The following is a 14,883-nucleotide window of genomic DNA, read 5'->3' on the forward strand; positions in this document are numbered from 1 at the left end:
CACACACACACACACACACGTTTCATTCAATATCTAGATGAGGATAGAAAGTTTAATAGAGCAACATTTATTTGTAACTGAAAGCTATTGTAACATTATAAATGTCTTTACCGTCACTGTGGATACAAAAGCATCTACTAAATAACCAAACGCACACAGAGAAGTTGAGACACTGACAGAAGTTGCTGTGTTTTTAGCGCGGTGTATCTGGTCCGCCATCTGGAGACGCGGCAGCGCTTCGCTATGAAGAAAATCAACAAACAGAACCTGATTCTGAGGAACCAGATCCAGCAGGCATTTGTGGAGCGAGACATCCTGACCTTCGCCGAGAACCCCTTCGTGGTCAGCATGTTCTGCTCCTTTGAGACTAGACGACACCTGTGTATGGTCATGGAGTACGTGGAGGGTGAGACACGCACACACTTTAATTTCTCTTTTAAAGCTTTATTGACTTTATTGAGGTCTCAGGTGTGTTTTCTTTAAGTATCAACTCTCAGATGTTTCTCTTAAACTGCCTGAGAAATAAAACTGACCCAGACGGGTGTATAGTTGTCATTCAGTAAGAGTCTAGGGTAGGGCTGGGCGACTTTTATTATGGTTGGAGCTAAACCCTGCAGGACAGTGGCCCTCCAGGACTGAAGTTGCCCAGCCCAGGTCTAGGGCTGTAAAATGAATGTGGAAAGCAGCTCAGATCATTTGATGAGAAAAGTTTGAGTTCGTGTTGGGGATCTCGAGCAAATCTGAGCACAGTTTGAGATCTCTTCGGAAACACTTGAGGAGACGTGTGAGATTACTGGAGTCTTTTTTAAAACATCTGAGAAGCAGGATACTTCTGTATTGTAGTCATATGAGAAACAACTGAGATGTTAATGAGATGTTAATATTGTTTCAGGAGGCGACTGCGCGACACTGCTGAAGAATATTGGAGCGTTGCCTGTGGAAATGGCGCGCATGTATTTTGCTGAAACCGTGCTGGCACTCGAATACATCCACAACTATGGAATCGTGCACCGAGATCTCAAACCGGACAAGTAATACGCCAATAACATTTAAAATATTTCTGAATTATATTTAATGATGATGGCAGGGAGCATGTCATTTACTAAATGACCATGTGCATTCAATTAAATGATTGCTGAGATTCATTTTCCATCTGTTGTGCAATGACATAGAGCACTTCCTGTATGAGATTAATGATATCGTTTAATTTGGACAGATTGTGTTATATAATTAAACACATGTCAGAAGTGCCACTCAGCTTGAGTGTGTGTTACTGTAGAGACTGTCTCACATATTCTCTGTCTGTCTGTATCTCTCTCTCTCCATCAGTCTGCTGATCACGTCAATGGGTCACATTAAACTCACTGATTTCGGTTTGTCTAAAATGGGTCTCATGAGTCTCACCACAAACCTGTACGAGGGACACATCGAGAAGGACACCAGGGAGTTCCTGGATAAACAGGTACCAGAGAATACTTACAATATTCTATACTGCACATAGTCATGGTCTAAAAGCCACAAAACTACAGTTTTAATTTCATTGTGTGCCTATTTAATTTAGTTATTTTTTATCATAACAAACGTAATTAACACATTCAAGTTTATGATAAAGTGTCACTGATGAAGTGTTGATGAAGCAACACCTTAGCAACTGCATAGCAACATGCTGAAAACTATTACAAATGCCTCAGCAACCGCATAGCAACACGCTGAAAACTATTCCGACCACCTCAGCAACCGCATAGCAACATGCTGAAAACTATTCCGACCACCTCAGCAACCGCATAGCAACATGCTGAAAACTATTCCGACCACCTCAGCAACCGCATAGCAACATGCTGAAAACTATTCCGACCGCCTCAGCAACCGCATAGCAACACGCTGAAAACTATTCTGACCGCCTCAGCAATCGCATAGCAACACGCTGAAAACTATTCCGACCGCCTCAGCAACCGCATAGCAACACGCTGAAAACTATTACAAACGCCTCAGCAACCACATAGCAACACGCTGAAAACTATTCCAACCGCCTCAGCAACCACATAGCAACACGCTGAAAACTATTACAAACGCCTCAGCAACCGCATAGCAACGCCCTGAAAACTAGCCCAAACACCTTAGCAACCGCATAGCAATGCACTGATATTGTAGTAACTTGGCTTTATTGTAGTAACTTTTGCAATTGTCTCTAAATTAAAATGACTTGATTAATTTAATTTATTTTAACATAACAAATGTAATGTAGCAGAATTTATAATTCAAGGTGATGATAAAGTGTCACTGACGGTGTCATGTTAAGAGGCTTGACTGTCGTTCTTTGACCTTTGACCCCAGGTTTGCGGCACCCCAGAGTACATCGCCCCGGAGGTGATCCTGCGGCAGGGTTACGGCAAGCCAGTGGACTGGTGGGCCATGGGCATCATCCTCTACGAGTTTCTGGTGGGCTGCGTGCCGTTCTTCGGCGACACACCGGAGGAGTTGTTTGGTCAGGTGATCACAGGTAAAGACACACCTACAATAAAAACACCAGATAGTTCACAGTGAAACTTTCCCATGAATCCAAATAAAGAAGATGTACACAATGTCAAATATGCATGTGTGTAGATGACATCGTGTGGCCCGATGATGACGACGGCCTCCCCGCTGATGCGCAGCACCTGATCGCATCTCTCCTGCAGACAAACCCGCTGCTCAGACTGGGCACAGGTGATGTCACACACCTGCAGTCATGTGACCAGCTGTCACTAAAGACGCCGATGTAATCTAAATGTTAGAGCTGTTGACTTAGATAAGAGCTGTACTATAAGGTCTCTAAATCTGCTTGTATGAACCATGTTTGAAGCATTTGTAGCATATCTAAAAAAAATAAAAAAACTTAAAAAGCAAATTTCTTGGCTGAAAAATAGTTAAAACGCTCAAAATTCAAATAACAGGTGAAAATGTCCCATAGACTTACACATAAGGAGGGACTCAAGGTCTGACCACACAGAATACCTAAGTAACAACATAGCAACCTTGCAGTATCACCCTAGCAACCACTCAGAACTTCTTACGAAACCACATAGTAGCAACTTTAATACCACTCAGAACCACCTGCATTAAAAACAACCTAGCAACAGCCTAGTAACCACTTAGAAGACCTTAGAAACCACCTAGCAACCACATAGTAGTAAGTAGTTGAAACCATTCAGAAGCACTTACTGCACAGCATGCATTAAAACACCCTAGCAACAGCATAGCAACCACTCAAAACACCTTAGAAACCACTAAGCAACCCATAGCAGGTATGAAACCACTCAGAGCCCCCAACAACCGCATAGCATGCAAAAAACACCCTAGCAACCACTCAGAACATCTTAGAAACCATCTAGCATCTAGCATATTCTTAAGAAAAATTTAAATATCTGTTTTTAATGATTACAATTATTAGTAGTTCATTTGATAATTTACTAAACATTGATTGTCTTTTATCATATTGCTGTCGTCACCTCACATGGTTTATTATTTTAGTAGAGCCATACGTTCTGCACGCGCTGATTGAAGTCATGTCTTTGTGCGCAGGTGGAGCGTTCGAGGTGAAGCAACATCCGTTCTTCTGTGATCTGGACTGGAGCAGTTTGCTCCGACAGAAAGCTGAGTTCATCCCTCATCTGGAGTCGGAGGAGGACACCAGCTACTTCGACAGTGAGTGACAGACAGATAGTGTGTGTTTGTGCTGTCGTCTGTTAGTGTGCGTTAGTGAGTAACTCATCTGTCTTTTTCAGCGCGATCAGAGCGGTATCATCACGTTCACTCGTACGATGAGGACGATACCAATGACGATGAGCCAGTGGAGATTCACCGCTTCTCCTCTTGCTCGCCACGCTTCAGCAAGGTTAGACCTCTCTGTCTCATGAGAACGATTCTGCCGTTTACACAATCGCAAGGATTATGGGTAATGAAGCCCATTCAACGATTCATCTAGTGCATCTGAATCACAGGTGTACAGCAGCATGGAGCATCTGTCCCAGCTGGAGCACAAGCCTGTGGTGACCCGCCGAGAGCCCAAAGCTCACAGAGAAGATCGCAGTAAGAGAGAAAGTCTAGGCAGCCTGACCCTCCGAGACAAGACCTGGAGAACCGGATCCCCTGAGATGTAAGAAAGACAGAGGGCAACAACATAACAATCTCCCAGAGTAGCCTAGAAACCACCTAACAACAACAAAGTAGCACATTTAAAACCACCCAGTCCTGCCTAACTGCACTACATGCACTAAAAGCGGCCTAGCAACCACTCAGAAAACCTTAGAAAACCACATAGTATCACATTTAAAACCACTCCCTAGCAACCCTTTCAGAACACCTTGAAAAACACCTAGCAACCACGAAGTCGCACATTTATAACCACTCAGAACTGCCTACCAACTGCATATACTAAAAACACCCTAGTAACCACCTAGCAATGCCATAGCAACCGTTCAGAACACCTTAGAAACCACCTAGAAATGTTTAAAATCACCCAGGACTGTCTAACAACTGCATAGCATACACCAAAAACACCCTAGCAACCACCCTTTCTAGCACCTCACAATGTCTTGAGAAAATATAAAAATCTAATTTTGATTAGAGAGACACATAATCTTCAGTAAACCCCTCTATTTGTCCTGCTGTCTCTGTAGGAAGCGTTTGTCGTGTTCAGAATTGTCCTTTATTGAATCAGAGTCCAGTCCTCCCGGCGCGCGCCGGCGTTTCTCAGCGCTGATGGAAACGCACCGCTTCGCTTTTCCACTAGAGGGAGACGGTGATGTGCACACGCGCCAAACACCCATCAAAACCAGGGGTTCATCACTAGAGGGCGCCAGCATACCCGTCGGCTCGGGACTGGTGGAGTCCAGCTCTACGGCGTCAGTGGGACATCCTGGAGGTGATTTAGTCTTATAATTAAAAATAAAGAACATAATTTCATATGTTCTACTGTTGTGCTCCTGGGTGTCAATCACTCAAAATACCGCCCAGTTTTCTCTCACATTCATATGAATTAGTTTTGTATCTTCCTGTCTCTCAGATAAACTCCTGCGGCCTGCCGATGCCTCCGCTGCCGCGGCTCCTCTACACATACCAGACTCGTTTGGGCCTCGCGTAGGAAGTGACCTCGTCTTACGAAGAGCTCGACATCATCAGATTCCGACTGACAGTGAGAAACATAACGCAACTCGCTCAGGAACCAAAGTCATAAAGTCGGCCTCCGCCACGGCCCTGTCTGTCATCATACCTGCAAGTGAGACCTCAGACACCATTTCATTATTATTATTAATATTATAATTAACAACAACCAATAAAATCATAGCGCTTCAACATGAAAATAATTGTAATATTTTCTTTTTGATTTTTGTATTTTGTATGGCATGTTTTTATGTATAATAATAAAAATACATTAATAATGATTAATAATTAATAAAAATACAAAATAAAATGTAATCGCAAATCGCAACACTACTTTTCATACACTAGAGTGTACAAACACTATAAATGGTAACAACCAATAAAATATCAATAAAATATTTTGATTGTAAAAAATACAAGTTTTCTTTTTTGGTTTTTGTATTATTTGTGTACACATTCTATAAAATAGACGTAAGACGTAATTTACGTTTTGTTTAATGTATAATAAAAAAAACATTAATAATGAGCCTTTTTGTGGGTCTCATTTATGAAACATGCAGATTTATGTGTAAATCGTTCGTAAAACCATTCTTATGTAAACTGTTCCATGCACAAATTTTGTGTAAAACAATTAGCATGAAACAATTTCTCCCTGCTTTTGTTTAATGAAGTGTTTTTTAGACATTTGAAGAAATGTCAACAACCTACAAAATCACAAAAAAAAGTACTCGCAACTTTACACCTTTGTACATTAATTGAACAATTATTTTTAGTCAAGCATTATCAAGCATTTCAATATACATTTGCGTTGACATGAGCTTTTGTAATATTATGATGGTTGGTTTCATAGTTGAGCAGCATGGTATGTCACCTCTAGCCAGTCCCATGTCTCCTCGCTCCATCTCCTCCAATCCCTCGTCTCGTGACTCGTCTCCGAGTCGTGACTACTCACCTACAGTCAATGTCCTGCGCTCACCAATCACTATCCATCGCTCTGGAAAGAAGTACGGCTTCACCTTGCGTGCCATCAGAGTCTACATGGGCGACAGTAACGTCTACAGCGTGCATCACATGGTCTGGGTATGGAAACATTCCAGAACGCTCTTTTCATTTATAGCTAAAGAATGCGTTACATGTGATGATTGACATTGCTTTCGTCCAATCACAGCATGTAGAGTCTGGTGGGCCGGCCCAAGAGGCGGGGGTTTGTGCTGGTGACCTCATCACCCATGTGAACGGGGAGTCTGTGCACGGATTGGTGCACACAGAGGTGGTGGAGCTCATTTTGAAGGTATGGGCATCACGAACACACCTGATAGTTACGTTACAGAGATATTAATCAATACATTTAACATGGCACATTCAATTTTCAGAGTGAAAGCAAAGTGACAGTCACAACCACTCCATTCGAAAACACGTCCATAAAGATCGGACCGGCCAGGAAGCTGAGCTACAAAGCCAAGATGGCCAGACGCAACAAGAAGTCAGTCGCAAAAGATGGACAAGAGAGGTCAGAAAGAGCAAATATATTTACAGAACCGTACACCACACATATATACAGTAATTGCTTTACTCAGTTTGCCCCTCTCTCTCTGTCTGTCTACAGTAAGAAGCGCAGCTCTCTCTTTCGTAAGATCACAAAACAGTCCAACCTGCTTCACACCAGTCGTAGTCTGTCCTCTCTGAATCGCTCGCTGTCGTCTGGAGACAGTCTACCTGGATCGCCGACACACAACCTGTCACCTCGCTCGCCCACGCAGACGTACCGCTCTCCTCCAGACTCCGCCTTCCTCGGTCAGAGCTCCTCCCACTGCTTTATGATTATATTACAAATCTCATTGGCTGAATCTGTGGTGTTGTTTATACTTGTTTTAGTTTGAAAAAGTAGTTTTTATTATATGTATATACATTTTGTTATTTATTATATGTATTTATGTTTTATTTTACTACATGCAAGTATGCAAATTCAGATGCAACAAATTACAAGTGCGTAGTCTTGTTTTATATACTTAACATGCATTACAGTGTATTACAGCGACAGCAACAGTACTCAAGGTGGCGATAGAGTTGCTGTTTAAAGGGGTCATATGATGCAATTTCATTTTTTCGTTTCTCTTTGGAGTGTTACAAGCTCTTGGTGCATAAAGAAGATCTGTAAATTTGCAAAGACTAAAGTCTCAAATCCAAAGAGATATTCTAACTGTGTATTAGCGCCCCTTGCAACAGTGTGGATATAGCAATACATACATGAATATCACTCATTATGTGCCTCATGCAGAATCCATTGTCTCTGAAGATCAAGTTTGTGGCTAGAAGCATCTGTGTTCATATACATGCAACATGAGATAACACACAAGAGTATGATTTGGGTAGACAAAGAATTTAAACAACATTAAACATGCACAAACGTCTGGTCACAATATAACTCCTTCCTAGAGAAGAAAAGGAGCCATGCCATGCAAAATTGAGTTTAAATTAAAACATGCTGCCTCATAGTATGTATTTGACAAACATTTGACCTACTAAAGATTATATTTCTGTGACCCGTGGTGCTTCTTTCCTTTTGACTTGCGTTGAAATGAACTAAATTAACCTTTGATATTTGGCTTCAGTCAGTGCTGAGTGTTTTGACTGATTGTGTGCCCTTTTCAAGTTTCTTTGAGGTTCTGAGCTGTTCTGTCCTTGTCCTCTCAGGCACGTCGTCTCAGAGCAGTTCTCCAGCACCCAGCACGCCAAACTCGCCTGCAACATCTCAGCACATGCGGCCAAGCTCTCTTTATGGTCTCTCGCCCAAACTCCACCGGCAGTACCGTTCTGCTCGCTGCAAATCCGCTGGGAACATTCCTCTGTCTCCGCTGGCTCACACGCCGTCCCCTACTTCGTCTTCCCCGCCACCCATCGCTGGACACACCGTCGGCAGCTCCAACACCACACAGGCCTTCCCCGCCAAGCTCCACGCCTCTCCTCCAATCACACGCCCCCGGCCCAAGAGCGCAGAACCACCCCGTTCGCCTCTTCTTCAACGGGTGCAGTCAGCAGAGAAGCTCGGCCCACCCCCTCCGCCTTCATTTCCGTCCTCCTCGTCTTCCGTGGGCTCGGACAGAAAAGGAGGGCTTTGCGTGTCCATGAGGAAGCATGGTTTGGAAGTTGTGCATGCCGAATACCGCAGGGAGTCGTTCCACTGTGAACATGCCCTCCAGAGCCTGATGGAGATTGAGGGCGAGAACACGCCTGGGGCTCCGCCCTCTCCACCCGACCAGACACCAACACACACGCCCACCCAGCTCACGATGAGTCCGGTGAGGCAGCTCGGGAGGCAGGACTCATTGGCGGGACAAGAGTCCGAGGAGAAAGCCAGGCAGCCCAACTCAAGTGAAGTCGTTTTAAGGACTGCATCGAAAACCCAACCAGTAGCACCCACCTTGGATCCTAAATCAACCCAGTCTGGCGAGCCACCTCAGAAGGAGAAAGTGGCCTCCAAGTCTGAGTCTTCTCACGTATCAGTTGTCTTGACAGGGAAGGAAGCAGCCAGGGATGTGGGAAAGAGCAAAACTCTTAATGCAATTGTATCTGGCCCCAAGATCCCAGAGCAGACGCCAGTTGTCCAGGGCTCTGGAGCACAGGAACTCAAACCCCATAGCCTTCAAACTGATGGTCCTAAAGGGCTGGAAAATGGAAAAGACATGGGAAAGATCCCAGTGAAGGAGATAACTGCGCAGGCAATGGCTCCAGAAGCAAACAAGTCAGGTAAAGGACCGCTAAACATTGAGGGGATTGCACCTAGTCCTGTTACTGCACCGAAAGTCTCAGAAGCAGTTCCTGCCCAGTCCAAAACCATTGAAGAACGGGTTCAAGCCCCATCGGGGTCAACCAGAGGCCCTCAAGAGGAAAGATGTCGCCTGGAAGCAGCCGAAGAGTCCCCAGCCTCTCCGTCTCCAACCGCCCGATCACCTTGCGCAAGCAAATCACGTGCTATATCTCCTGGCGACAGGTCCAGCTTCGTGACGCAGCTCACCAGTGTGGCTAAAACTGTGCTCGGGCCGATGAAGTTGGGCTCTCAGGATGGTGGCAAGGCCAAAGACAGTGCCAAAGCCAACGCGGACAAACGAGCCACCATGTTGGGAAAGTCTGAGGCCTTGTCTGGGAGTCGCCGTGGCTTGACGGGAACGTGGCCCGGTCCTGGATCGTCAAAGCCTGAAAAGGCATCAAAGAGCTCTTCCAAGCATTCGTAATATTCTTAATGGGAACTTTCAGTTCGGAACTTTAAATAGGATGTGTTCCCAGTATTTGTCCAAATGCAGACTGTTCAAAAGACTCTATAGCCATCAAACCAAGATATTACACATAAAAAATCAAGTAAAGGTGCTTCAAAATGACCGTTGTCAAATATGTTTGTTTGTGCATATGCTGTAAGAATATATGCACCATTGTATGTGGCTGTAGAACAAACCAGTATGTCTCTCTAGATGCATGTTACATGTATATTGTGAATCAATGAGTCAAAAAAATTAGATATGAAAAATGAAACAAAGACCTAATGCTAGTGAACACTGCACATCCAATCATTCCTGCCCGGTCTGTAGAGGGCATGACCTGTCATTCACCACCATATCAACCAATCAGTTTGGCAGATTTAGAAACGCGAGGTTGTTAAAGTGTTTACTTATGGCGCTTTTCCACTGCATGGTACGGCACGGTACGGCTCGGTACGGTTCACTTTTCGGGGGTTTTCCACTGGGTACAGTACCTGGTACCTGGTACTTTTTTTAGTACCGCCTCGGTTGAGGTTCCAAGTGAACCGTACCGTTACCAAAACGTGACGTGTAAACTCTGCCGATCACAGATTGGCCGGAGAGAATCGTCACTACCTGCGTCACTGAACTTGTGACACAAACACCGAGCCGAGTCGTACCACGCAGTGGAAAAGCGCCATTAGTGACCGACACCATAGATCTAAACGATCTCAGTCCAGTACCTCAGCAATACTGTTAAACTGCCAACAGTAGCGCTATACTAGAGGCAACAGAATGCCTAACTAGAGGTTTGGGAGGGTTTAACTGGTGGAAAAGGGAATTGATTGTTGCACAAGGACAGAACCATATGTATAAGTGCTTGTTTCTGTTGTCTTAATTACATTTGCACTGGAAATGCCCAGCAAAAGTCAACATGAAATCAGAATTCACCATGTTTACTTTCTTAATGGATTGCAATGTTGTTTAATCTGCATAAAATGTAATATTTGATCCACCCGACTAAGACTGTAGTCAAATAGCTACTTAGTAGGAAATACAGCCTTTTTGCTGACTAGTTAATAGAGTAATTTAATGCATAAGCAGATTTGGAAAAGAAGCATGACTGTTATGGAAGTAAATTGGGTTGCAGATGTCGTTTCATGTTGACTGTTATGTGGATGAATTTAAATGTCTTTAGAAAGGAGTAAGGAGAGTCTATATAGTTTTAATTTGCCACTCTGAGACTGAAGGGAAAACCTCAAGGATGACATTGTTAAGAAATGATATTGAGATTATTAGATGAACTCTATGAAGAAAATAGGTCACTATGATGTCATCCTGTTAGAATATATATATTATAGGCCAGTAAATGCACTGTGGATTATACACTTGAATTCTTACAAATCTGATGAAGCCTGAATTATTCTTTAGTATATGTAGAAGAGTTTGTGAAGTGTGAGGTGGTACATGTGTAGATATGTTTCATTTGACTCCATTCAGGGCTTTTAATTCACTTGTGCTACATTGTGTCCAACTTTTATAGGAAGTTATGACGTAGTAGGTTGACATGTGAACGTCTAGTGGTCTGCGAGAGATGAAACGATGTTTTAGAAGTGGCTTCATGTTACATGAGGACCTGATCCAATCTGTTTACACTTTAAATCACACGGTCACTCTCACGTTTGTGTGAACGTCCTTTGGAGACTCTGTGTGTAGTGAATCTAGCAATGTCTTAGGAGTGTTGGTGCCATGATAGGTGCCATGATAATGCAATGATTTTCTCCCAAATCATCCGATCCTTGATCCTTGATTGCCAATAGAGGACTTTACACTTCACCCAAATATATTAACCTGAATATGTTCTTTGGTATTTTCTTCTAGACGTAGTACCACAATAATACCATTTTTTTGGACATACATGATGGTATTGCCCTGAATATACATGGATATGTTAATGATTCAGTGGTGTATCTATGATCCATGGTATATATCAGGTACCATCATTGTACCATGGTAACACCACAGTACATTTTGTGAGGATAATGTCATCTTTTATAAGTTTAATAATATTTGAGTAGGGTGTATATGCCTTTATTATGTTTTCAGATTGATTTGTGCTGTGAAGTGTATGTAGGATAGATCATGTCAGTGTGTTTAGATTAGACACCGTTACTCACGCAACGAGTACAAGCAATGTTACAGAATGCACTTTATTGATTTATCTCTTTGTTTATAACGTTATTTGAATGATTTTCGCCCTGTTTGATTATTAAAAACTGCGCTGCTTTGCATAAATCTTCCTCAAACGGTTTTACCTGTGAATTTTTTTGTACATTCACTTATTATATCATTGTTTATTTATAATTTTTTATGATTTCTCACCTCAGGCAATGTTATAAACGAATGCAATTTTAAAAATATCAATAATAAAGTGCAGTAATAATGAATAAGCCAACTGCTTTGTGTTGTCTGTCCTCTTGCATGTGTTTGTACATAAATGCTTAAATGATAAATTAAATATTGTTTAGTTATAGCAGGATTTGGGACAAATGATGTGCACATCAAAGTTTAAAATTGTACATATGTATAAGCAGTGTTGCCAACAAAATTCACAGCAAATTAATTTAATATGTTTGCAGTTAAAATAAAATATGATACCATAACTATAAAAAAAAATAGATCAATAAAGGTACAGACTCTTACCATTTTCTGTTCCCTCAGACCAAACACTATTGTAATATGATTAAACCCAGTATAATGATCTAATACTTAGTGTACTTATTCTATGGCAAGCCATTTGATCTTTTAATGTTTAAAATGTACTAGCTATTTTCATGCTACTAGTACTTATTTTTTTAGACACTAGTAAATATTTGATGAGGTACTAGTACATATTCATTAACAACTAGTGTTTATTCTTTAGATGCTAGTGCGTGTTCTTTAGGTACTAGTACATCTTTAAGATACTTTTTCATTAGATACTAGTTCTTATTTATTAGATACTAGTACTTATTCCAGTAGCGACTAGCATTTAATTATACTTTACTTGTTAAGAAAAACTAGAACTACTTAATTTTTAGTTACTAGTCACTTTTCAGACCAAGGACATCCTGAACTTAATAGTTACTAGTACGTTTTGAATTTACATTTCTGCTCAGTATGCTAATAATAATATTTTGAATATTAACAAACCATCAGGAAGCTGTTGGCTGGAGATGAGGCACATGATAGCGTTGCTAGTCAAAACTAGCAAATTTGAACGATTAAGGATTTAATATTGAAATACTGACAAAAATTCACTACGGGGAAAATTAATTCACATATATGTTGACTGTTTTGTTCATCAGTGCTCTGTAGATTAGACCATGAACACTCAGTTATTCAGATGTTTCATTTTTTGACATATGTTCTATTAAGGAACACTTTATTATAATGAAAACGTATTTTTGCCAATGATGTAAATAATGTTTTTATGTTGTTCACTATATGTTGTCATGTTATGTTATCATATGTTATGTTGTCAGTTTCTTCCCTCAGGCAATCCATCTCATGAACACTTGACAATAACTGTGGATCACACACCACTATTTATACACTCACACACTTATTTATCTAACACACATACTTAGTCTACATTTCAAATTAGCACTAATATACCTGTACATATAAAACTGTCTATTGTAATATACCTGTACATACAATTGTCAATTTGTATATTGTTATTCCTTATTTACTTGCTCTATTTTGTTTTTTTATTATTATCTGTGTTTTTGTTCTGTCACAGTCATTCTGTTGCACTGTGGAGCTTCTGTAACTGAAACAAATTCCTTGCAGTGTAAACATACCTGGCAATAAAGCTCATTCTGATTCTGATTCTGATACGAGTGACCTCTGATGGCAGGATGACGGCACTATAGCAGTGATACGAATTTATTCAGGTAACGTATAAGCAGTTTCGCTAAAAATTTTTAACTTCCAATAGAACATATTAATATTGTTATTTTAAATTAGATTATTTATAATTATTAATTATTAGTCTTTTTTGACAGTTCTGTCCAGTTACCTGGATGGGAATAATTGTTATTATTTATTTATTTATTTATTTATTTAATTTGCTTAAATTAGGGCTACATTTATTTGTCCCATTTTTATCTAAATAATTTAGCATTTTTTAACTTTTTAAATTACCAAATTTTATATGACATTTTTGATTATATATTTATGATTAATATAAATTATACATTAATAAATAGGGTCTAACATTAATTATAAACTATTAATTCATCTGTCTAATAATGTCTAAACATATAATAATTATGTCTACCAAGCTCTGATAATGTATGGAATATTATACAGACTATCCAAATTTGAATAAAACAATAGGCCTGCGCCTGTACCTTGAAGCACAGATGTGTCTGTCACTTTAAAAATATGAAAATTCTGTCATAATTTACCCAGGTTGTTCTAAACCTGCATAAAGTTCTTTCTTCTGTTGAACACAAAAGAAGATAATATGAAGAATGTGGGTAACTAAACAGCTGCTGGTCCTCAGTAAATTAAAAAAATAAAATAAAAAAATCACCACATTCTTCAAAGTATCTTCTTTTATGCTCAACAGAAGAAAGAAATTATTAAGGTTTGGAACGTCTTGTGGGTGTGTAAACGATGACAAAATTGTCATTTTTAGGTGGACTATCCCTTTAAGTCAGACAGTCCACCGTGAGCAACTGAAATGCTTCTCTGCAAACTGCGCGTTCATCATTAGTTACAGGACAGACCCATTGATAACTTTCCCATTCAGCTGGGTCCCATCACTAACACATGTAGGCAGACTCATGTAGGCACCAAATGGGAGCTACCTGGTTAACCCATATGGGCCCTATATGGAGCCCATCAAGGGCCCATCATCAGCCCATCTGTGCTAACCCATGTGGGGCCACCATGGAAACTGAGGACAAAATTAGCTGGGTCCCAGTTGGGTAGCCCAGGTGGGCCCCATATATCAGCCCATTTGCAACCCCTATGAGGCCCAGTTCGATGTAAATGTAAAACTCTTTGAGACTGAAAGTAAAAAGAGAAGTGTAAAAAGTAATAAGAGATGTGTGAATATGTCATTGTCAAAGCCTCTGCTCAATTTCTGTTTCACTTCTCGCTTCTGTTAGGCTTCATCTGAATTAATTCATGCTTGTTACTTGATACTTTAACAACACGTTCTTGATCACTTAATGCTGTCTTGGTTAGCATTGTGAAAAAGATTGATTATAAATGGCCGTGACCTGAAGAGCTTCTCGGCCTCAAATACGTGAGACTCCAGAAGAGCGCGTGAAGCGTGTGCATGGGACGGGAGGAAGAACCTGCTGAAGAGTCAGAATTCGGCACAACACTGAACCCGGTGACGGTGAAATAACATCCACAATGGGTAGGCAACAAATCAAATTAGAATGAAATATAGAAGTTATAGGCTGAAATGCTATCGTTTTCAAAGGTGTAACAAATTCTGTCATATATA

General features: G+C 40.9%; 2 protein-coding genes across 2 annotated transcripts in view; both read left to right on the top strand.

Annotated features, from left to right (window-relative positions):
- LOC107696309 (microtubule-associated serine/threonine-protein kinase 1-like) overlaps positions 1-9,802 on the top strand; it is a 47,261-nt gene extending 37,459 nt beyond the window's left edge. The window contains exons 12-27 of the mRNA XM_016496595.1: positions 198-406; positions 893-1,031; positions 1,330-1,462; positions 2,335-2,500; positions 2,605-2,706; positions 3,562-3,684; positions 3,765-3,874; positions 3,981-4,135; positions 4,659-4,903; positions 5,045-5,257; positions 5,993-6,222; positions 6,311-6,433; positions 6,516-6,652; positions 6,749-6,936; positions 7,837-8,670; positions 8,707-9,802. Of these exons, the coding sequence (XP_016352081.1) occupies positions 198-406; positions 893-1,031; positions 1,330-1,462; positions 2,335-2,500; positions 2,605-2,706; positions 3,562-3,684; positions 3,765-3,874; positions 3,981-4,135; positions 4,659-4,903; positions 5,045-5,257; positions 5,993-6,222; positions 6,311-6,433; positions 6,516-6,652; positions 6,749-6,936; positions 7,837-8,670; positions 8,707-9,374 (3,775 nt within the window). The 3' untranslated portion in view covers positions 9,375-9,802. The remainder of the gene's footprint in view (positions 1-197; positions 407-892; positions 1,032-1,329; positions 1,463-2,334; positions 2,501-2,604; positions 2,707-3,561; positions 3,685-3,764; positions 3,875-3,980; positions 4,136-4,658; positions 4,904-5,044; positions 5,258-5,992; positions 6,223-6,310; positions 6,434-6,515; positions 6,653-6,748; positions 6,937-7,836; positions 8,671-8,706) is intronic.
- A 4,793-nt stretch (positions 9,803-14,595) lies between these two features.
- Positions 14,596-14,883, top strand: part of LOC107696310 (GTPase IMAP family member 8-like) — a 7,277-nt gene continuing 6,989 nt past the window's right edge. The window contains exon 1 of the mRNA XM_016496596.1: positions 14,596-14,793. Within this exon, the coding sequence (XP_016352082.1) occupies positions 14,790-14,793 (4 nt within the window). The 5' untranslated portion in view covers positions 14,596-14,789. The remainder of the gene's footprint in view (positions 14,794-14,883) is intronic.

This window comes from Sinocyclocheilus anshuiensis, unplaced genomic scaffold, assembly GCF_001515605.1.
Source record: "Sinocyclocheilus anshuiensis isolate Anshui unplaced genomic scaffold, SAMN03320099.WGS_v1.1 scaffold62, whole genome shotgun sequence".
Classification (NCBI taxonomy): domain Eukaryota; kingdom Metazoa; phylum Chordata; class Actinopteri; order Cypriniformes; family Cyprinidae; genus Sinocyclocheilus; species Sinocyclocheilus anshuiensis.